Below are 23,398 nucleotides of genomic sequence, written 5' to 3' on the forward strand. Positions count from 1 at the left end.
AAATACCTGAGCAGACGTTTCCTTGCTATAAGCTTTGCAACATAATAAAAATGGTGTTAGAGAAATAAAGGCTATCTGGAGCAAGGGGATTACTGTATATTGCTCATTGTAGATGGAAAGTAAATCAGCTGCCTCAGTGTGGGAATTGGCTGACTGAGGAGCCACACTGTTCTGGACAAAATTCCTTCAGATCATAAGTGCTCTGAAGAGTTATAGCATCACCTGTTTTGAATTCCCAAAATTTAGGTCTGGTGACAAACAAAACTGTAAACTTGCCCTTTGGTATTAAGCGCAATCTGAAGTGGCAGACTTAGACCAAAACTCTCAGTTTGACACTTTCATCCATTTGTTTTGGTTCAGTTGTAACTGTAAATTACAAATATGCTTGGGCACTGTTCAACTTGCTGTGATTAAGGTAGTCAAACAGTAATATTAATTTTCTCTTGAAGAAAAAAACAGGATTATATGCTGCATTTGACTGATACTGAGAAAACGAATAGAGCTTAAGAAGATTACATAAAGTAAAAATACTGGATGCGTATGGAACACAGGGAGAAATGTGTCTCATGAACTTAAATGTGGGGTGTGCAAACAAGTCAGTGGAAATTCCCTTTCCCCTAAAAAAATGTAATAATTATTTCCAAAATTATTTTCCTCTTCATATCTTGTGTTAATTAATATACTAGTTTTAATATACAAGGAAAGATAAAGGAAACTGCAAATATTGAAAGAAGAAAGGCTGACTTTGCAAAACATGGCTATCTGCACTTGATTTTTTGTTTCAGGAAGGAGAATAATGTGGAATATACTTGGTCTTCCCAGCTTCCTGTTTCAATTTTTAGTTGAAGTTTAAATAATTTTCTGTGTCCTGAGTTTTAGTCTGCTAGCAGGATTAGCAGTGGCAGCATACTGTTTGCAAACAAAACTTCATTTCCTGAAGGCAACGTATCCCATTCCTGAATCCCATCTCCATGGTCACCCTCTACCTCCAGTTTTATCTTCAAAAGCTCTGGTGTTGCCATTAGACACATCTGTTCTAGAAGCAGAGCAGCTTATTTGGTATAAGCTGGGCTGGCAGTAGGAAATGCATACATCATGTTCACATAAACACACCTGGGTAGCAATTGAGGAAATACATAAAGCTTAGGAGCACGCATGTAAAAATAAAATCATCTCTGTTGGCGTATCAGTATTCTGGAATGTATTTTCAAACTCATCAACAATGTAGACTACATGAGGAAACAGGCATAGGCTATACGGGCATTTATATTGCCCACACTTATTTACACTATAAATGCTGCCAAATCAGTCTTTAACATTTATTGTGTGGATCAGGTTGCCATTCACCAGACTAGGAACAAGTATACAGCTAGCTCGCTTGTAGCCACCTACATTTAGGGGTCCCGAGCTTCAAGTTGAATCACACTTCTTGTGATTCAGTTGAGTCCCACTCCACAAGCCTGATGAGCCACTCACACTTTGTCAGTACATGCTACAAAGCAGATGTCCTTTCTCACAGTAAAGTTCTTCAAAAGCCCTAACTGGCAACAATGTCTGATCTAATATCCTCTGAATATCCTGTAGTCATCATGATCTACCTATTCTTTCAACCTGCCCTTCCCTCTCCAAAAATCCACTCATTTTCTTATCCCTTGAGGAAATTATGCTAGTACTCTCTGTATGTTATACATATGTAAATTACACCCCTTACAGAATGAATAAAATCATAACCCAAAAATATAGCCTTCAATGTGGATAAAAATTAGGGAAGATAACTCTTCTCTACAGCCCGCTCTCTGACCCCAGTGCAAGAGCTCACTTCCTGAGCATGAGAGAGGGAAAAATGCAATTTCAGCTTTTTATATTAGAGCAATATATCTGCTTTTGCCAAGCACATGCAGAAAACATGAACTTCATCCTGAAAGGTTTTCAATGTTCAGAAACCTCCTGGGAGAACTTGTCAAAAAGACAGCAAACGAAGTTCTAATCCCACAAACTCACCCTGGTCTTGACAAACACAACAGTTTGGTCTGAATTTCAAAACTCTTCCCCTTAAAATCCTTGGAAGAAAAGAGAATGTTATTAAGGTGTCTTTTTGAATCTCAAAGACAAAATCAGAGGCTGGTGGTATGCAATGAATTAAAGTGTTCTCCTAGTGAGATTTGAATCTAAATATAGCAACTACGCTGATCACATGGAAAGGCTGAATTACAATTAAAAAAAAAAAAAAGACCAATGAGACAGAGTGGACAACCTCAAAAAATTTGGAAATTCAGAGTAGATAAGAAACTATATGTACAGCACCTGGCAGAAGCCTATCCAATATAACAGATGCTTCTGAAGGATGCCCTCCTGCAATTGTTCTATTCAGTCTTTACTTTTGGTCTGCTGCTGATGCTACTTTTGGAAGACAGTGTGCTAATTTTCATCCACAGAGAATTCTCTTTAGGAAATCTCTAAGTCCCTCATGAGCCCTCATTTTTGAGGGGAAGATGGTCTCATACTATCTCTTGCTTCAGAAATCTGGCTTTCTTATCTATTCACATAACCTTACATCTCTGTAACCTTTGCCACCAACAATAGTACTTATGTGCTTTTTCCTTTACTGTCTTTTCTTCCATAACTTTCTCCTAAATATCTACAAGTGATAGATTTAAATCAGAAGGTCATATTTTTGATTTTAAGAACTTTTCTGACAAAAATTTTGGGAAATGACAGGTTGCCTTTTCTCAGAGACACTGTTAGGAGGACAGTACACAGCCGCATAATCCTGTCTGCAGATAAATGCATGGCTTCCAAACTTCCAAGCATAACTCCAGACCTTTTAATTATTGCCATCAATGAATCAAGGGACCTGCATTACAGCAGCTGAGTGATTACTCTGTCAGTGTGATTAATAGACCAGGTGGTGTTTTAAAGCAAGGTTCTGCATGTGTATATGCATGCAGAGGAGAGGTAGATGTGTGTGGTTTTGAGGGGAGTTCCAGTTTAATTAGTCAAAGCCATACAGTGGACACAGTTACTGAAACTTTCTGGACAGGAAAATACCGAATTCCAGCATTATTTTCAATAGTTTAAAGTGATGCTAAATCAATTTTCTCATCAGAGGAGCTGCTTTTAGAGCAATTCACAAAGTCAAGATAATGAATGAGCTATTCTTTCACAGCATTCCTCAAGGAGGAATTATCCCAAATGATATGGTTACTTAATATGAACATTTATAAAGGGACAGTCATTATGTGAATTATGTATTTCACATAACTTAATTCAAGTTTCAGTTTATAGCAGCACTTTTATCTTTTTTTCATTCAGTGATAAAAAAGGCATCAATTATAATTCTCCTAACATGTCTACAAAACAAATGTCTGCTACTGAAGTTGCTGTGCTCATTCAAACACATAATTATACATCGGAGGGCCTCGGGCAATCTACATTTACTAATATAATGAATAGATAAAAACTGCACACTTAAACGTAGTTTAGGTATATGAGAAATGCACTACAGAATATATTTAGGGATATGCTGGTCTGCAGCAATGTGACCCACCATGTGATGACTTGGCCGTGTACTTCTGCTGTTAATTATGTAAATGCACTTAGAGCCCAGGGAACAATATGCTTTCTGCCATGTTTTTAAATGAAAACAGAGACCATCACTTTGATGTCTCCTCAGAAACAGTACATTTTTACTGACGTTTATCCAGTTCGCATGTACAAAGCATGTCTGCAAAGTATGCAAGTATGAAAGGAATATGAGCCAACCAGATTATAACTAGCATTACTGCAATTTCAAAGAATCTGTAATCAGAGGTGGAGAGGTATAATGCAGGAAAACAATTTTGAACCACATCACAGGTTATTATTACAGGAATGTACTATCTAGAAATTGAAGACCACTGGGCTATTGGTCTGCATCAGCATGCCTGAGGTTGGCAATCAGCAGAGGTTAACCAAATGTTCTGGTCTACCCAAAACGCAATTTCATTGGATTCTACAAGCAAAAATTCCAAAAGATAGTTATTAATAAAATAACATTTCTAATGTACTTTAGCAAAGACCCTGCTAGACTTCGCAGATGCTGAAAAGGTCTGAATGTTCCATCTCATAGTCTTTCTACTGCAAATCACATCCACAAAAGACGGACTTTCCTGATCTATGCTACAAAAAACATCAAACAGAACAGAATTTTTTTTTTTAATTATAGCTAAAGTGAGCCATAGAAGATTAGAAACTACTATATTAACACAGCATGGGAGATCCACGATGCTTGAGGACACAACGTTCATTGTAACATTTCCCTGTCTTCTTGTATTCTTGATCAATATCAGGGCTGATCAAAGTCTTGACTAATCCTTAACACTCATTTAGAATGACCAAGTCTTTTGTTAGAAACTCAAAATAAGTTCATGAAAGTAGTAGTAGAAATTAACTGCTCCTTCCTGAAATATTAATGAATTTTTCTTCTCTCATTTTATTCCCAATTGTCTTCTGAATTTTCCTGCGGTCAGCTGACAAACTTCTTACTTTAAAAGCTGAGTCAAAATACAAGGAAAATATCTCTCACTTAACTCTTGTATAATTTGTAGCAACCATTTAAGAAGCATGCAGTACTATTTCCTTCTTGAGAAACATAATATTCCAGTCTATACTGCCCTAATTGTTTCCTATGAATTTCTACCAGACACATAGAAGTCCTTATGTTAATAAAGAAAGAGTAAAGCCCCACGAAACAGATTCTTTGACAGAAAACAGTTATTTCAAGCTTGCTACTTAATTGGCACTAATGACAACATTCCACTTCCCTGAAAAAACCCTGAAAGCTTTCACTGATTTCTATGATATAAAGGCAATTACCAATTACATAACTGATCTCTGAATTTCTCTTTTTGTGAGTATGATTCTGCACAAGGATTTCTACCAGAATGTGTTACCTTTCAGAACTAAATCACTAAGGAAAACTAAGTGCATGTTCTTATTCTAACTTTAATGTTATACAAATTTATAATTTCAACATGAAATACAGTAATAATCTAATTTTCTTATACAACCTGGAGGCCCATCTAGCCTGTATGCCAGTATGGTTCTATGTGGCTATACAGACATGATTATTCTATCCCCAATGGAACCTGTAGTTTAGCTACTATCTTTTAAGACTCTCACTACTTTTCTGCATTTCCAATAGATATCTGTGTCTTATAAACAAAGAATACTGCTAACTGATAGAGTAGATAAAATGCATTTGCTAGATAATACTGTCCTGACAGACAGTCCCTTCAGCAGTACTCACTGAAGCTCTCTTTACAGAAGAAACAACAAAACCGTGTATATTTGCACTGGACACTGGAAATTTATTTACCTACTCTGTCTTGAGAATGAAAACTTCATTTTTCAGATCTTTTGAAAGTTCAAAGTTGCTTATACCTACAAGCACTATCTAAAGGAAAAGTGAGAGTATATGGCTATAAAAATAAACAAAAAAATGAGGTTGAGAAAGGTTACATGGAAGTGGCTACATAACAACTTTGCTGAGACTGAGCATCATCAATATCAATTAGGCATTTTATCTGCAAATTAACACACTTGTGTTAAGTTAGAGCCACTGTCTGAGTGAAGGCTAAAAATGGAGCCAGGATGCTGGAACACAGCCCTGTAGAGCTGGGAAAAGTCTCAACTCTGTTGATCTGAAACTCAGCACGTCAAGGGGATAGGGGCTGTTCTTCCATCCAGGCCCCTCCCACAAAGCAATAGGGTGAGAAAATTTGATATTGGAAACTTGGTGGGTTTTGCCCTTCTCAGTTCTTAGCATAGTTTTATAAATGCAAAAGAAATGCAGAAAACTCTTTGCACTATGAGTAAAGGGCCTTTTTGGGTTCATTTTGCTATGAAATGGCATTAGCATTCATACAACCCATACTACAAAGGCACCCACTACTACTGTGGCAGGAGCCATATAGAACAGACAGAAATCACAGCACTGCTGCTTATCATGCAAGTGTGCCTGTGCACAGTATACTGGTCTTATTTGCTTATAAATTTTCCAAATTTAACTGCTTGGGTTGGACACTGCCCATGCAGTGTCTGCCTCAGGCTGTTTTTTTTTCTATTTGGTTCTATGTTTCTGTTTTAGGGTTTTGACATTTCCAACTAGCACTATTCAATCACTTCTGAGAGTGAGACCAAAGAGAGAATAAGCTGGTTTACTTTGTAGAAATGTCTCATGCTTTGAAGTGGAGGAATACAGTTTAGCAAGGGAGTAATTTTGTGTTAGAGATGTGCCTTTTGCTCCCCTGTAAATACCTGCCCCAAACTGGAAGAGTTTAAGGGACCTCTGAAAAGCCAATAATTTTTCTACTTGCAAGAATTTCGCTAAAGGTTCAGACACAAGTATCTTCCAAACTGTTCATCACTCAGCACGCCAAAGAATCTCTCAGGTCCCAGAGCTCACCAGAATGTGAGACTGCCACTCTCAGAAAAGAGACAGAGCATCCTCCATTCTCCCTTTGCCTCTCACCCCCATTGCTGCTGCTGGAAGGACTCTGAACTGCTCTCAAACGGGGACTGAGCTGGCCCTGCACAGCAGCCAAGGGATGGAGAACCATCTTTTCTGTAATTACTAATCCCAAGGACTCTGCATGCAGCTGGAGCTAGGCATCTGGAGCTGAGGGAAGATGGAAGCAGAAGGGCTCTTGGCTCTAGATCTGAGATTGAGCCTACAAGGGACGATTATTTTAAATTAATTTTACTTTCTGGTTTTTATTTTGCACACAGCACAACATAGCAGTATGTGGAATCAAAATAAAGGTATTTAAATGTTTTGCTGGTTGCATATAGCCAGAGCACAATTTTGTGTTAGATGCACTGGGACAGGCTGCCCAGGGAAGCGGTTGAGTCACCATCCTTGGAAGTATTTAAAAAACATGCAGATGTGGTCCTTAGGGACATGGCTTTGTGGTGGACATTTGCCTCTTGTTACAGGGGTCACTGTTGCTAGGAGAAACTGAATTCAACCAAGTCTGCTATGACATGTCTGAGATACTAAGTGAATTTCTGAAACTAAACTATTTGCAAGCAGTTGTAACTTGTTTGCCTCTTTTCTTTTTTTTTTTTTTTTCCTGTGTGATTGCCTCCACGTCCCACTTAAGCTTAGATTTGTTCAAGTGACAAGTGCCCAAGGCTGGTATTGAACTCAATGAGAACTGGACCTGAATATATGTCCACTGGGGAAGAAGAGGAAGAGTTGACAAAATATCATAGGGATAGCAAGAGTCCTGTAGTGCAGAACACTACCTAGATAGACTACACTCTACTCTTTAAAGATCAGTGTAAAAAGTAATTAGACCTTTTTTATGGAGCTAGATATATGGCACAGTTATAGCCACCATTCAAAACAAGCAAAGAAACTGCTTTTAAAACCATTTGAATTCTACAAGAGAAATAGGGCTGTCACTATAATAATATATAAGATTACATCAAGTAAATATGTGGCTGTGTCTGCTCCTAATGAAACAATATGCTAGTCCCTCCTCCCTCAATTAGGTAACTGCTCAGATAAAAGATGGGTAATAATATACATTTTCATAATGGTATCCTCAGACATCTCAAATTAGGGGCCCTTTGACTTTAATTTCTTTGTGCCTGAGTATAAAATGTGGACAATAATGGACAATAATACTCCTATTATGAAGGCTATTGCGAAGACAAATATATTAATGCTTGAGAAGCCCTTAGGAAGTACAGTGATGAGTGTCACAAAAAAAGTCCATGAGGAAATGAATAATTTCATCTTCATATTAAGGTTCCAATCATGTGCAGTAAGTAAGGCCTGGGGCCACAGGCTGAACAGAAAAGGTAAACCAAAATATTGAATAGATTCTCATTAAGTGAACACCATTCATCTAGTGCAGCAAGTGAGACAGAGGTCCTATGGAAAAATCAGATGTGAATAGATAATTACAGATTTTATCATAATGCATACATCCTGTAGGGGTGAAAAGTTTATACTGGTGACTTAATTTTGGCATCTCCTAACTTCTGAATGCATGACTCTGCAGCCTCACTAGTGTTGTCTCATTTTTAACACCATTTTTTTATGTGTAACTGTATTTGTGTTGCTTAAATTATCATCTGCTCATTTCTGATATTAGGCTTGTTACTGTGATGCTTTTCTTTCTCTCATCCCTGTATTTAGAACACTTTGTCCAGATACAAAAATCTCTGTAGTGTGACCTTGAGGAATAGTAAGACTTTGTATAATTTAGATTAGCGCAGTAATTGTTTGGCCCAGATGCCAGAAACATCCCCAAGAGTATTTAACATGCATGCAGAAGATGTAGCTGCTACTTCGCAACTAAAGGTCAGGACAAAAGTACAATTTACAGCCAAGAGAATGCACTGCAGCTCTTGTCTGAGCGGTGGCAGTTGCAAGTGGCTGGGGCACCACCAAGCAGCTGCCTTCGGAAATGGCACCAGGCACAGTCTGGGCACTCTTAGCAGCTTTCTCCAACACACAGTCTGCAGAAACCAGGCCAAATCAGGGCCATCAAAAAATACACTTGTGCTCTTGAGATGGGACAACAGTTCTTTTAGCTTCATCTAACTTTGGCTGTCTGATAAAGCAGATCACTTAATCACTTCTTTTTTCCCCACTTACTCCTAGATAGATTGTGTGCTATACTTGGGATCAGTGCTGCTGTTGAGGATTATTTGTTTCTCCACTTCGGGCACACGGTTCTGAAGTGGAATGAAATTTCATTATAGATCCAATGTGTGTTGCACATTGTATATAGTCAAGCTCAAAAACCACCTGAGAAAAACTCAAAGTAAAGAGCCATCCAAGAAGGATTATAGGATTATATCCTTAAATCCATAGTGAGATACAGTAGAAAGAGATGTTTTCTCATTTTCATCTACAGGCGATAAAACGGATTACCTACCCACAAATTTCCATAATTTACTTCCTTGTGTGGCACCTGATATGGGAAACAACATTATAGCAGAGCTCAGTCAGAACTGACAGGGAGTGAAATCGAAGCTGGTTTTATATGAAAGGAAGAGCTTCAATGTCTCCCCTGAAAGACAAAATCAAACCACAGCCCAAAATGACCAGTACCAGCCACAGGAACTACAGTGCAGTCTTCTGAATTACTGTATCATTAAATTAATGCCGGCAGGGGTGCAAGCCATGAATGAACTGAGAAGTGTAGTGCTCCATAGGTTTCTATGGTTGTTGAGAAAGATGGAAACAGAGTTGGTCCGGACAGAACAAAAGCTTCTTGAAGGTGCAAGCCAAATTTGGCTGGCCACAGCAGAAAAGCAGCTCAGCAATGCTTGGGTCACTGAAAGCATGTGAGTACTTCCCTGGGTGTGGAGCACCAACACCAGCGTCTGCCTTGGCTTTGTGCCTCCCTCTGTGTCACTGGTGCACTGTATGGTGCTACTGGATGGAGAGAGACTATTTCAGGGGATTAAGCCAGTTTCAAGCAATTCTCTTTGCTGCCGTGCTACCCTGCACAGCAGGACCATCTGGCTTCCACTCATGATCTTTCTTCAGAGACAGGAACTGCTTGCAAACGTCTGCTATGAGCTGGAAGTGGCCAGGCATGGAGCTGCAGCCATGACTATGGGGCCCGGGCTTCTCTCTATGGCCCTCATGAGTGCTTCAAACCAGCCCCAGCACTGGGCTGCCTTAGGACATCCACTGCCTTCCCCAGAGCCAGTCCTGAAAGGAGCTCTTTAATTCATCTACCTTCATCCAGGGAGAAATGGATTCCATGCCTGCTGTGACTGAGTTCAGAGGCCCTGACAGCTCCACCTTGCATTGGTTGATAACAGGTGGCTCCCTCCATGTCTGTGGCTGCCCTCCCTGCTAATGAAGTGGGAGATGAAGGCACACAGTACCATTCCATACTACCTGAGGCCGTGTCATTCTGGCACCAGAAGTATCAAGACAACTTAGCTTTAATGGCTACTGCAGCAATTGAACAAGTGTTAGGGAGAGTGAGGTGAAAACTGTAGCTCTTTCCCAGTTTGATCACCTTTGTCTCTGCTTGTACCATTTCAACAATAGTGACAATGTGTTGATGTGCCTACAGCACCTGTTGGCTCAGGCAGGGCTCTAAGGAATCTTAATGAAGAATTATATTGCAAATACTGTCTAACTACTAGGAAGAGATAGAGAAGAGGTCAATTATTTGGGGACCAGCCGAGACATAGCACAGTCCAAAGTCAGGTGCAGCGCACTACTGAGACTATTTGGGAGACTCTAGAGGCATGCTGATTTAGCTGCTTTGCTGCTACACTGTTAGGCAATGCTGGTTCCCCATCTGTCTCTCAGATCTGGCAAGTGTTATGCTGGGGAATTTCCTTCCCTAATAAGCATTACAGGACAGGCAGGCAAACATTACCAGAAAAGGGAAACTTCTTAACTTCTGAACAGTAGGAAACTAGAAACTTGTTCCACTTAAGGACAGACACAACACCTATGACCCACAGAGACATGATGCCAAATACAATACAGCTAAGTAATTAAATATTAGTTCAAAATCAGAAACCATTGCAACCATAATTTCAAATCACTAAAAGCACTAGGGAATACTTGCCCTTCTCTATACATATGAGAACAAATTACTTATTGAGGGTTTTAATAAATTTTGTTTCTAACAGATGCATAAACATGTAACGTATTCAATATCTCAAGACAGTGATTACATATGTCCCTTTTGTTACACAAAGAGCTTTTTAGCATATTGGAAAAAGTCAAAGGCAATAAAAGTAAGCATGTGTTTTTGTTAATGTCTCATATAAAAAGCTTCAAACTTTTCAAGGAGGTATAAACATCTGTCATTCAATCAGCTTTGCAGAAATAACGCAGATAGACCAACAACATCAAGCATATTCTTGTTTCAGTTCCCCTCAAAGATTTGATTAAGAGCAAACAAGTTGGTTTTGCTCCTTCTCCTTACTTGAACTCAGTATTGTTGATAGGCAGATCTATACACCCTGTACAACCTGTCCCCAAGTCCTGTAAATCCAGTATGCCTTGTAGCTAAATGTAAGCTATGGATGGCATAAAACTTGTCATAAGGCAACGCTCTGCCTAATTATGGCAAACTGAGGTTTATCTTTTGCTTTTTAAATCACATACAAGCAATTCTCTCACATAGAATGCGACTGAACCAGTTCAATCTTATCTCAGGTTTTTCATTTTTAGACAGAAATCCGTGTAACAGATTTCTACAATCAAATAATATATTCCAGAGCAATGCTGTGGAGAGTTGAAATTATCTGAATGTCACCATTACGCTATACCAACATAAATCACTCCAATACAGTCTTAAGCAACACAACACTTCTCAGACATACATCCCACAATAACAAAGCCTATCACACACCGATTATAGCAGAATATGTGAAAAAATGAAAATAGTCCTGTGAAAGACTTGCAAACAATTTCTAGATTTTTTTGTTCCTAGAATTCCATGTTTTTTCGTGTATTTGGGCTGGATATGTTGGTTTCAAGGGGCAGTATGTGAAATTGCTAGGTCTGCTTTTGAAAACCGCTTCATTATGTCAGGCAAATACCTGCACTGCCAGTGAAGGGTCTCAGTGTCACATATATAGCATATACCCATTGTCAGGGTAAAAGGGAACAACTGTGACAAATGAGAAGCTTTTTCAGCTAATTCATTTTGTGTGTAGTCATCTCAGAGCCAAGATGCTCCAGCTGGTACTGCTGCCTGATTACACTAGGAGCTGTACCAAGTCAGACAGCCTCCTTCTCTGAGCACTTTGGGGTCTAAGCAGACAATCACACAACTAGTGAAAGAAAAGAACTACAGTTGTTCCTTTTCTGCAAATGGGAACTAAGTGACAGAGCTATAAAAAGGGCTCAGCCCTCAGCCAGTATAAATTGGCACGAGAGGATTCTGGTCAGCACAAATACACCAAGTTACAGCAGGTGAAGAAAACACTAGAGTCGAATTTATAATGCCCGAGACAAATATAATGAACCCAAGCAAGATTGAACCATCTGCAACCAGTATAAAGGCTGAAGTGTACTTAAAAATACCATATTTGCCTTGTTTGACAAAAATCCACTGCATAAAATGATGGTGTTGATTATCAAACTAGACAAGCACAGAGTGAGAACACTGCAAGAAAAAAACAGCTCATTAAAAAGGTAAGGTATATAATGTGCAATAAGGGACAAGATACATCCATCTTTTCTCAGCAGAAAATTATTTTGCTTATAATTATTTTAGTATCAAAGTTACTGAAAGACTTGAAGAAATAAACTGTAGTTTATAGTCGGTTCTGGCAAGGGGGCAAGGGAATGTTTCAAGGATTTTCAGAAGGAACTTGGATTTTGAAAGTATTTCAACAGAAACTTCTGGGGTTTAATTATACATATCAATGCTGTACTTTTTCCCCCTCATCATCCTTTTACATAAACACTGTGTACACTTCCATCAAACTCTAAAGTGTTTTCCTCCAAAATAAAAGCATTGGATTACAAATGCATTCTTTCATTCTCTGATCTATAAATATAGTACATTTCCGTTTTCTTTGCCTTGTCCTCAAAAAACAACAACATGAAAGAGGTGTGGAGCGTCCATGCATTGGTTCCTCAGAGCCTCACTTCTGTGTCAGATGGACAAGGAAATTTTACTCTGTCTCCATTTCCACCTGCTCATTCCTGAGCTGGCCATTTCTGGGAGCACACTAACTTGTCCCTCTCAGTACATGACAGTCAGGAAATAATCCACTCCCTTGATATCAGTCACAGAGAGATGACACAGGAAAGTTAAGAGAAAAGAGATGTCTGATGGATGAAAGTGGAGCTCGAGAGAGCTACTGTCCTATGTTCAAAACTGAAAGGAGAAAGACTTGATATCACTCAAAGCAGTAACTTTCAAGGAAATAAACCAAAGCACTTTGGGACTGAGAATTTCAATGCAGATATAAATCCATGAGTTGCATCTGTGAAGGCAGATTCAAGAAAAGGAACAAGTCTAGGATAGGCAAGAAAAACCTGCATCTGATCCACTAGAAAGAAATGCCATGGTGCCAGTAACGGCATGAGAAACTTTTATCATTTTGTTGGCTAAACAGTGTTTAGGAATGTACTCAGGTATGTCACTTGAATTTCATAGTAAGTACAAATAAAGTGAAGCTTTACATCAAGATTGTACCTTTCTGGTCCTCTTAATCACTTTTATTTCAGGATTATTTTTGAATGTTTTACATCAGTGCTGATAAGGAACACTTCCACATTCCATAGAAGGATAAGGATGTAGAAAGGACAAAAGAAAAGGGAAAAGTCTTTACAGTATAAGAGACTTTGCTGGAAGAAAAATCTATTACTTGCTACAGCAAGGTTTCTCCCAAAGTTACCTCAATTGAACTTGTCCCTTCTCCTTCAGAGATCTGCAGGACATAGGAGATACAGCACCACAAAGCCAGCCCTCACAGCAGGATTTCTTGGCAAACATTGCACAATCCGCTGAGTACAAGTATGTCTTCAAAATGGTTATCCCTTTCTGTAATGCTGTTTGACAGGTATGTCTAAAATCTGCTACTGAAGAGTAACATACTCTGCATGAAATGAAACACTCCACACAATGTCTGACAGAAGTAGTCCAGGGTATATGGCTCCTCCCTATACAACCTTGCCATATGGTAACAGCTGGGGAACCAGTAATTAAGCTGAATAAGCCATCAGCTTTACTGAAGGAGAATTCCCATCTATCCCGACTCATCTGAAAAATCTGTCACTGGTCACCTGCCCTTATGGCTAGGTTCACATCTTGAAAGGACAAGTAGTACATGATTAAAAACCCACAGTAACTTCTCACATACAGAAATTCTGAATGTCAGAGATGATGGAAAACCTATTTGCTATCTGCTAAACATAGACATTTCTTATGGGTTTTGATTTGTCCTTTGCTATATTGCTTTCAAAATGTTGCAAAGCTTGGCAAAGGTATGATGGGGAGTACCTTGACATTCACATGCTCCCATCTTCAGAAGTTTTTGTGCTGAATGGAAGGTTTTTAGAAGAACATTTTCATTCAAAGTTTGGCAAATTCCTCAGGAACAAACTATACATCAGCTACTTAAAACGACTTACTGATGTTGCTTGATAGAAAACAAAAAAAAATAACATACCATCCTTGAATCAAATGTACAGATGAGAGAGTCTACTTGACAGGAATAACAAATTATTTGATATTAATGGTATTATTTTGCTAGTTTGGGTAAAGATTCACTTACAAGAGCCTTCTCAAAGAATCTCTGCAATACATAAATGCTGCCTGGCTTCTGTCTATTCCACTCATCAACTACTGAATTTCTTCAGTTTGTTGAGGAATAAATTCTACTTTTGGTAACAAATACTATTTTCAGGCAGCTTTTAAATCACTTACACATTGTATCTGATTGTACTGCCAGATAAAAAGTTGCAGTAAGTCTTAAAGAGTTGCAAGAATTTATGCCATAGGACTTTCAAAGTGCTCAGCAAGTGAGCTATATCATGTAAAATCACACGATACTGAAATACTCCATGGACTTTCACAAATCCGGAGAAACCTATAACCACTCACAAAAGACACTACCAAGTTGAAATGATTCATCTACCTTGGACACACAAGGTTTAATAATCCAGCCACAACTATCTCCTATCCATTAGCAAAGTCACTAAGAAGATGGTATCATAAAAATTAAAATAAATAAATAAATAAATAAATAAATAAATAAACGCACACATACATACATAAATATATAAATAAAAAGCTGTATATAGACTAATGCATCAGTTATTGTCTACTTGTTCAAATACAGATATTTGGAATATGGGATTATAGTTCAATTTTTCATATTTACTCCATTAAATAACACCTTTTCCTTTACATCTTTGAGAAAGAGAATGAATTATGTGAATTAAAAAGTTCTATTACATGATAATAGCACTACCATATATTCTGCATTAATATATGTGGTTTTGCACCCAGTCTGAAACTAATGCTAAAAATATAATGAGGCCCATGTACAGCAGTGAATGGTATGAGTGCCAGGAATATACATATGTTGGCATCTTGCCATCTCAATTATGAGGACAGCAAAATTTAACACACTGTGAAAATGACTTGACTTCCTCACTTCCATACTGTGAAAAAACCAACAAATGTGCAGGGTTTTTACTCTCTTACTATAAGCAAGCATATGTCCTTTAAAATTAACTAATGCTCATCTACATTTGGACTGAATTTGATCTGTTGTTTTTCAAAGAGAAAATACACAATCTCTATATTTAAATATGCAATTTTTATACTTAGAAAAAAAAAAAAATCAGTGTTTTTATTTACACTGGATAATGTCCTGATAATCAAGACTGAAATAGAGTCTTCTGTGTTGCCTCTCAAACAGCCTAAAATGGGTGTTAACTCTGATACACTGTCCTAGACCCAGTGAAACTTAAATTCTTTTCAAAACATGGCCAGATAGCAGAGGGAGAAGTGAAGATCAACCTGCCTGCCAGAGTCAGATATGGTCCAAAGATGCATACTTGCAGAGAAATGCTACTTTGGCTCTTTTACCAGGTGTAGAAACAGCTGAGCAGCATCCTTGCAGGGCTGCAGCTCTATACTCAAGCTATGCAATCTTTACAACCCTTTTTCTGTTATGATTTATGGGATGGGCACCCCAACTATACCTTGATCTCTTCATTGACTTTAAAGATAGAGCAATTAAAAGCACATGGAGATGAATACACAGTAGCCACCTAAAACAAGCACTCAGGGTCCCTTTTCTTTATTCTAGGGATGGCAGATGTGAAGGGATGTGTCCCAGCAAGGTTAGCAGGAGCACAGCTGGAGCCAGAAGCCAGCCACACTATCCAGGATGGTAGAACTGCACTGCAAATAAAATACAGTTTCATAGTCCAAATAAATAACTTAAAATAAATAAATAATTCTATCATACAAATATCTGTTAGAAATGCAATTTAAAAGACCCTCTTGCTTCGTGTTGTAAAAATATGAATGACTACTCAGGACAAGCTGTTTCACATACAATTCTTCTCTATATTCAGCAACTCCAAGGTTGGAATTTCATTTTTCAAAGTCAAAAGCATGGTTTAATAATTACTTGGTATGAAGACAGCTCTGTTTCTCTACCCTGCACTCAATATCAAGTTCAGTATAGCTTGATACATCCTGTATTTTCATTCACACTTTCATTACAGTCCTGCAAAGTAAAATCATTTATTATAAATTATCTTGAATCTATTTGAAGCATCAAACAAAATGTGAAATTCAAAGAGAAAGAAAACAAAGCACCAGAAATCTTACCAGAAAAACAGTATTTCCTTTCTTATCCTCCTAGTTCTAACCATGAACCATAGTGAGCACTGACCACTGGTGGACATTAGAAAACAAAACTGAAATATAGGACTCTATGCAGCTTTAAAGTCCTAGTACAGCAGTGATAAAACCTGAGTGTCACCAGTGTCACCTCTGTGACAATTGCTCAAGCAAGAGATAGCTCATTAACGAGAACTAAGTGTCTAAGAAATGGTCTTTGCTAGCCAACTTAGTAATTTATTGCAAACAAAGGACACATTGGTTCTTCTCAAATTCTTTGCTGACCATCAGTCTAACACATCTAGGACTAAGAGCAAAATTCATTCGAGTCTTCAATACTCATCTTCAGTGCCTCAGTCCAAATGACCCAATTTTTTACAGAGCTTTGGGTAAATTATTCACAAAGGGCTCAAACCACAGACAAATGTAAAGGGGAGAGTACAGCATCATATGAAGGAGGTTTTTGGCCACATACTCATGACCCAGATTCCTTTCCTAACAGCTAGATTCAAAGGCGCAGACATCAGGCAGACTACAGGGAATCATATCCCCAGTTAACCCTGCTGGCAGAAGATAGTACAAGAATCTGTCATCAAAGTAAGGAAATCTTCATGTAAAAGTGGAAAGTTGAAGCTTAATAGCAAATTTTCATCTATTGAATTGCTGTAATGTGTGTATGCCTATTATTGTAAAAGCTTGAAATACAGAAGTATTTCTTTCTTGTTTGGCTGAATCTATCTCTTCTTCCTAAGAGAAGCTCTGGATTTACAAAACAGCTTATGTTTCTTTTCCTGATATAATTTTTGCAGAAAATACTTACTAATTGGGAAAGTCATGTAGTTCTTACCTGGTAGTCTAAGAAGAGAAATCAGCAATGTTTTCACAGTAAAAGGCAAGTGGCCTTTTTGCAAAGTCACTGAGACTGATGTTATAATATGCCCCTACTAATAGTGATTGCAAACTAAGCATTTATTTACTTTCATGTAGCCTTAGCTAAACACCATTCGCTCCAGATGAAACAGTGACCAGGCAGCCTCAGCAGCTGGAATGAAACATTAGGAGAGTGTACCTGCATGACAATAAGAAGGTCAAACACCAAGATGAAAGAAGCCAAGAAGGCTCTTGAGACCTCATCACTTGGCAGAAATCCACGATTCAGCTTGTCCCAGCTGATCCAGTCAGTAGTGATGACAAGCACAACTACAGAGGTCAGAGTAAATAGAACCGTCCTAGAAGGGAGAAAAAAAATAGTTCAGAGAGAATACGATAGTAATGAAGATGCATCATTCCATTTTATCTGTCTTCTAATGGTCAGCTGGTGCTTTATCAGTGATTTTCCACTGATGGAAAGAGATTGAAGAAAATTAAGTGTACAAACAAATCTTTTAATTCAAACTAGGAAAGTAGTCAGTATCCTTAGTGAAAAGAAATTTAGTAGGTAGTACTAAGCATGTTGCAAAATTTGGCTGGAGTATATCACTGCTGTTCTTCATTCCATATTTTTCACTGAAGATACAAACGAATTAAGTAAAATAAGAAAGAAGTAAAATGTACCAAGGCTTGTATGATTATGCCAAATTCAAATGGACAAATTGAGAGAACATTGTCTAAGGCACTAAAGACATTAGAACCTTTGAAAATCTCTTCTAAGCTGTAGGAGCTATAGAATGCTATCTCTGAAGTCTAATTTTTATACAGAAACATGTCTGAATAAAAGAAACTTTAATTGCACTAAATTAATTTTTTAAAAAATCCTGGGGACTGTAGAAAGATTTTGCTTTGTGTCTTCTAAGATGCTTTTTGTACAAGTTTTCAACACGTTTTATGACATTTCTGAGAAGTCTGAGAAGGAATGCATTATAAAAGTAATAAAGCCTCCATCTAAATGCTACGAGAATTCCAGAAGACACATTTGACTAATTCATACAATTCTGGAACACAGCATTTAAGAAAATATCTTTAAAACTATCCCTGCAAGATAACTCTACATCATTTCCATCAGCACTTTGGTGATATCCTTTGGAGTTGGCAGCAATGACTGATTGAATTCCTGGTTCCATGGAAGCAGGAAAACTTAGCTGGTAATTTGAGGGCGAACAAGGCTTCTCCCAGTACCCATAGTTTCCAGTAAGTCTGTGCTATCAACATCTGAATGCACACACATGGGTAAATAATTGTGGCAGGGTGGGTGAATTTTTTTTCTACAGCAATAACGTCTCATTTTCTTCAGCTACCGAGGGTTGTAAACCAAAGTGAAGAATATGTCCCGTGACATTTCCAAACAGGACAAGTACTCAGCAGAGGAAAAGAAAAATCTGTATACCAGGGGTCACAGGCTACCAGTCTGTACTCATTTGCTTTTATACAGCAGCCTTGGCTGTGTCTGTGCAGGAAGGGAAAACAAATATGCACATAAGCAATAGTGTACCCATTTGGACTCTTAAACATCATTCTTCTGTGTCACGATGGGCTGCGCTTCTTCAGGATATAATGAGACGAAAAATGACTTGATTGCTACCACCATTACCTTCAACATCTATTTTTATTGTTAATAAATTAATTCAGTTATATGCAACACTATGCTTGGCACCATAACAATTTTCTTTTGAGAGTATTACCAGCATCTGGGAAAGGACAAAAAAAAAAAAAAGTGAAGCACATTAGACCTAAGCAATAGTCAACCCCTGTTATTCCAAAATATCTGCTTAGCTACCATCTCACCTGTCAGTACTTGAAGCTGACTGACTTTCCTACAAGCTACACTTTGGTACATACCCAGAATAGTTTATTTTGGAAAGACAATTCTTGATGGTACCTCTTGCATATAGTTTCTTGAGACACACATAGGTGGTTTTTTCCTACTTATTTCACCTTCATATCTGAAATTCACATAGAGGTTAATGTTCTTACTTTTTCTGAGATGTTCTCCAGAAAGAAAACAGTCCTCAGGACTTGTCTGCTGGCCAGGCCATACTGCCCTGGCCACTGGCTGCCCTGGTTTTCCTCGACCTCTTTTGTGGAACAGTTTAGAACTGTAATTCAAATCTGAGTATTTTGCTATGGAAACCATATACCCAGAAGTTATGCTCAACACTATTCTGCCTCAGTCCTCTTGAATTATGCATTTGCATTTTGGAGCAAGAGTTCAAAGCATGGAAGGTCAAGTTTTGGCACGTAGGCAAGCAAAGGCAGACATATTTTTATTCATGCTTCATCGGCATGCATGCAAAGACTAATGTGTGTGCTCAAGCTCTGATTTCCTTGAGGAAATGCATATGCACTTAAAAAAACTGCTTTGTTATTCATTCTGAAATGTCAAATAGGGAGGGGAGGGAAGGGAGCAGAAAATGGGCTGCTAATAGAATAAGAAAATGTGAGACCAATAAAAAAGGTTGGAAACAGACTTTCAGATAGTTGCATTAAACAGCATAATTAGCACTCAGTTGTATTTTTGACGTATGATACTGGAACACAGCAAGATATTCAATACGTGCTTTTGGATTTATTATAAACTGAGTTTATTTGGGTTACAGTTCAGTTCACTTCTTATGAAAGTACACTGTCCTGGAGATTATGGAAAAAGCATGAGGACTTCATTTAACTTGACATAACTTGTATCAGATGAACCAATGGAAGCTACCCTGCAACATTTTGGGCAACATGTAGTTTGCCCAATAGTCTGCAATGCACATTACCAAGAAAGAGCTACGCCATCAAACTATCCACAGCGTTGCTGGCAGGACCTCTCCTTCTCATTACAGAAAGGGTGCAAGGGGAAAGACAAGAGAGGACTGACTCTTCTCTGTCCCAGGTGATAGGAAATGCAACTTCTGTCTCTACTTCACAAAGGAAATACACTTTTATATTTCACTCCTAATTCTGGCTTGTTGTATTGAATGATTATGTGCCCTGGGCACCTATGCAATTGCAATAATACACATTTTACAACCTAGCCCATACTTCTCAAGAGTCTGCAAATAAACACTGTCCAGGCCAATTGCATACTGAAGAGTTAAAATTATTAGGTAGGTCCACAAAAATCTGTGCTTATCACTGCCAGTGATGATCTAAAACTCTCAGTGCCACACTGAACTGAGGGGAAGCTTAAAGAGCAGAATTTTTACTGCCACAAACCTCTCAAGAAACAAATAATTTTTTAGACTGTATCTCTATAATCTTTGATTGCCAGGACTGAATTTGTCAAACTAAGTTATTCATGCAAAACTGAGTCCATACTACTGGGCCTCATTTGCCAACAGAAAATTAGTTTAGTCCTCAAAATCTTGGCAAGGTCCAAACCAAATGCATCTCTCCTTCTGCACCTTTCCATAACACTTTATTGTACTATAAGCTTTGACCAAGCTGACCAACCACTTAAAATCTATTCTCCAGGACACGGAACATTATGAGAGGTCACACACAACATGGAGCAGAAGCCTGAGCAGGTTTTAGTCATCGGTAGTCACTGCAGACAATCTCTCATGGCAGAGAGGGTCATGACTTCAACTTTGTAGAGATAAGACATAAGGTACTGCAGCAATCTTATGTCCTGGATGCTTGGAGACATCCACTTCTACTGTCTTGCATGTCCTACCTCCCACATCAGGAATTCACTAGGTAGTGCCCATGAGGCCCTGATCCTACTGCTGCCCCAATGCAGTACCACAAAACCATTCAAAGCACATCCCCTCCAGACCTATATCAGAAATACCTTTGACTACTTCCAACCACACCTTCAGGAAACAGTCTGTGTTACTTGCCTGTACTGAGATCAAAACTAAATAAACCAGAATTTGTCCCTAGAAAGATAAAGACAAGCTAAGAAATATATACAAGTTTACAAACAAGAACTGTTTCCCATTTGAGTCTCTTGGTTCTTCATGTCTAAATCAGCAAGGCAAAGTGTACAAAAAACAAATGCTGGTCTGTGATGGAACCTCATTTGTCAATAGCAAAAGTGAAGTTTTTCATTCAAATGTTAAATACAATTCTTTTTGCAACCATGTTTAAGCAGAAAATAATACACAATTTTGAGCTGCTCATGGTTAGAGGTATTCAGAATTTTTTTTCTCTAGTGTGACCCTCTGCCAAATCTTTTACGATGCTACAGCTTTGATGATCAGATAGCAAGAGTTCTTCTAAGACCAACTGAAGAAATGAAAGACAAACTTTGGCTATTTTCTTCATCTTCTTTCTGTCAAGAGACAAAAAACAGTATCTTGCCCTTTGACTACATCTTTTCCAGAAAAAAACACGTAACTGTGCTTTGGCAAAAGTAGCTCTTCGATTTGTATGACACAGCATTTTGAGAACTTTTCATCATAATTTCACACATAATTGCCACTAAGCTAGGTTATTTAAAAAACATGAAGCATTGCTAATAAGCATTCCAAGTATTGCCTAATACAATGTCTGTTTGAGACAGTACATATAAGACAGGACCAAAGAAGCTGGTTGCAATCCTTAGGGCTGCCCTTTGTGGGAGTAGAGTGTCTGCTGTTACAACTGTTCCCACCCACACCACACTGCCAGCTCCTGGCAGGTCTCTGCACTCCTCTGGGGCTTTCCCAGCTCAGGAAACCCCCCATACGCTGCAATCCCTTGCTCTGCTGCGGAATGCACTTGCACTGTTGCTGATTGCCCTGGCACTAGCTGTTTATAATGTAATGTTTTTCATGAATGCACCCAAATACTTGCAAACACCCTGTGAAAACACTTACATAAAGGGGAGGAATAAATTTTACTGCTCTTGATATCTAAAAATGCTTTCCAGACCTCAGGAAAGAAAGATCATCCATTGAGTTAAATACTCTAGATAATTTTTAATCTCAGAATCAGCACTGGCCAAACATACAGTCACACAGTATACAGTAACTATAAAGAACAATGCTACTGCAGATATCCATATGCAAATGCCAACACTTTTTATTTCGCTTTCCTTAATTAGGAAGTGTTCTGTTATTTAATCTGTCAAAAATAGCAACTCTAAACTCACTTAAAATAAAATATTTAATTTGCCTGTTGCTTGGTGTCAGCACTGCTTCAGCAATTAAGCAAGTGTAAGGGACAGATGCTCTGCTGGTGAAAAGCATCTGGGTTTTCTGAAGCAGCATAGCTTCAATCCTCCAGCTGGCCACTGCTCTTCTGCCCCCACAGGGCAGTGCTCCGAAAGGAGAGAGGGAGCAGGGACTTGAGAGTTCTGCCTTTATCAGCAGCTATTGCAGTGCCGTGGGGTACAGCAGTGCCATAGAATGACACGGTTGGTGCTGAGGATCCCATATTCACAGTGTTTGCATACTGTGGGCTAAAATGAGCACCCATCCATAACTGCAGCATACTAGGTGAGATCCCAAAAAACACCTTCCACTTCAGATGCACCCAGAAGAAATCCAACTTGTGCACCCCAGAACAATCAATACATACTGTGAACCAAAGGGCAGGTGGAGAGATAACTGGCAAATCCACTTAAGAAATGCGGTACTGAAACAAACTGGTAATACATACACAGCCTAGAAATACAGGAATATTCAAAAAGTTAAATACAGGGGATCTCTTTTGTTAAAATAAGGTGCTTGTTCCCCTGATGGGGACAAACGTGCGGTAGAGATGTGAAATGATACTACCGGCAGATTTCAGAGCACCTCACTCCCCAAAACATGCTCTGCAGGTGTGAAGAAGTGGGAGAAATTACATTAATGCAGATTCCCATCAAAAAGACTTAATTATCTGAAGTTAAACATCAGTTAGAAGAAAATGCATAATAATTCAAACTTTGAATTGCATTATCTTTTCAAAAACCTTGGCACCACAATAGTGTATGTCTGACTTCTGTCCTACAGTGGGAAGTAATAGGTAAGCAATTCAGTATTTGCCAGTAACTACCAGTTCTGTAATTGCCCGTCCTTAAATTGCAAGTTCTGAAATACTCCTAATGTTGTGACTGGCTCATAAATACTTATCAATAGCAGATACTTCACATTTTAAGAACCTTGCATTCCCAGTTAAGTCTTCTGAGCTATGCTTGTTGTCATTCTGCCTGG

At 38.5% G+C, this 23,398-nt stretch overlaps 1 protein-coding gene across 7 annotated transcripts in view; it reads right to left on the bottom strand.

Moving 5' to 3' along the window:
- TMEM117 (transmembrane protein 117) overlaps positions 1 to 23,398 on the bottom strand; it is a 211,272-nt gene that overhangs the window by 44,453 nt on the left and 143,421 nt on the right. For all 7 annotated transcript variants that reach the window (XM_064655865.1, XM_064655859.1, XM_064655860.1 and 4 more), the window contains one exon: positions 17,428 to 17,587. In XM_064655865.1, the coding sequence (XP_064511935.1) occupies positions 17,428 to 17,587 (160 nt within the window). The remainder of the gene's footprint in view (positions 1 to 17,427; positions 17,588 to 23,398) is intronic.

This window comes from Pseudopipra pipra, chromosome 5 (genome assembly GCF_036250125.1).
Source record: "Pseudopipra pipra isolate bDixPip1 chromosome 5, bDixPip1.hap1, whole genome shotgun sequence".
NCBI classification, from domain to species: domain Eukaryota; kingdom Metazoa; phylum Chordata; class Aves; order Passeriformes; family Pipridae; genus Pseudopipra; species Pseudopipra pipra.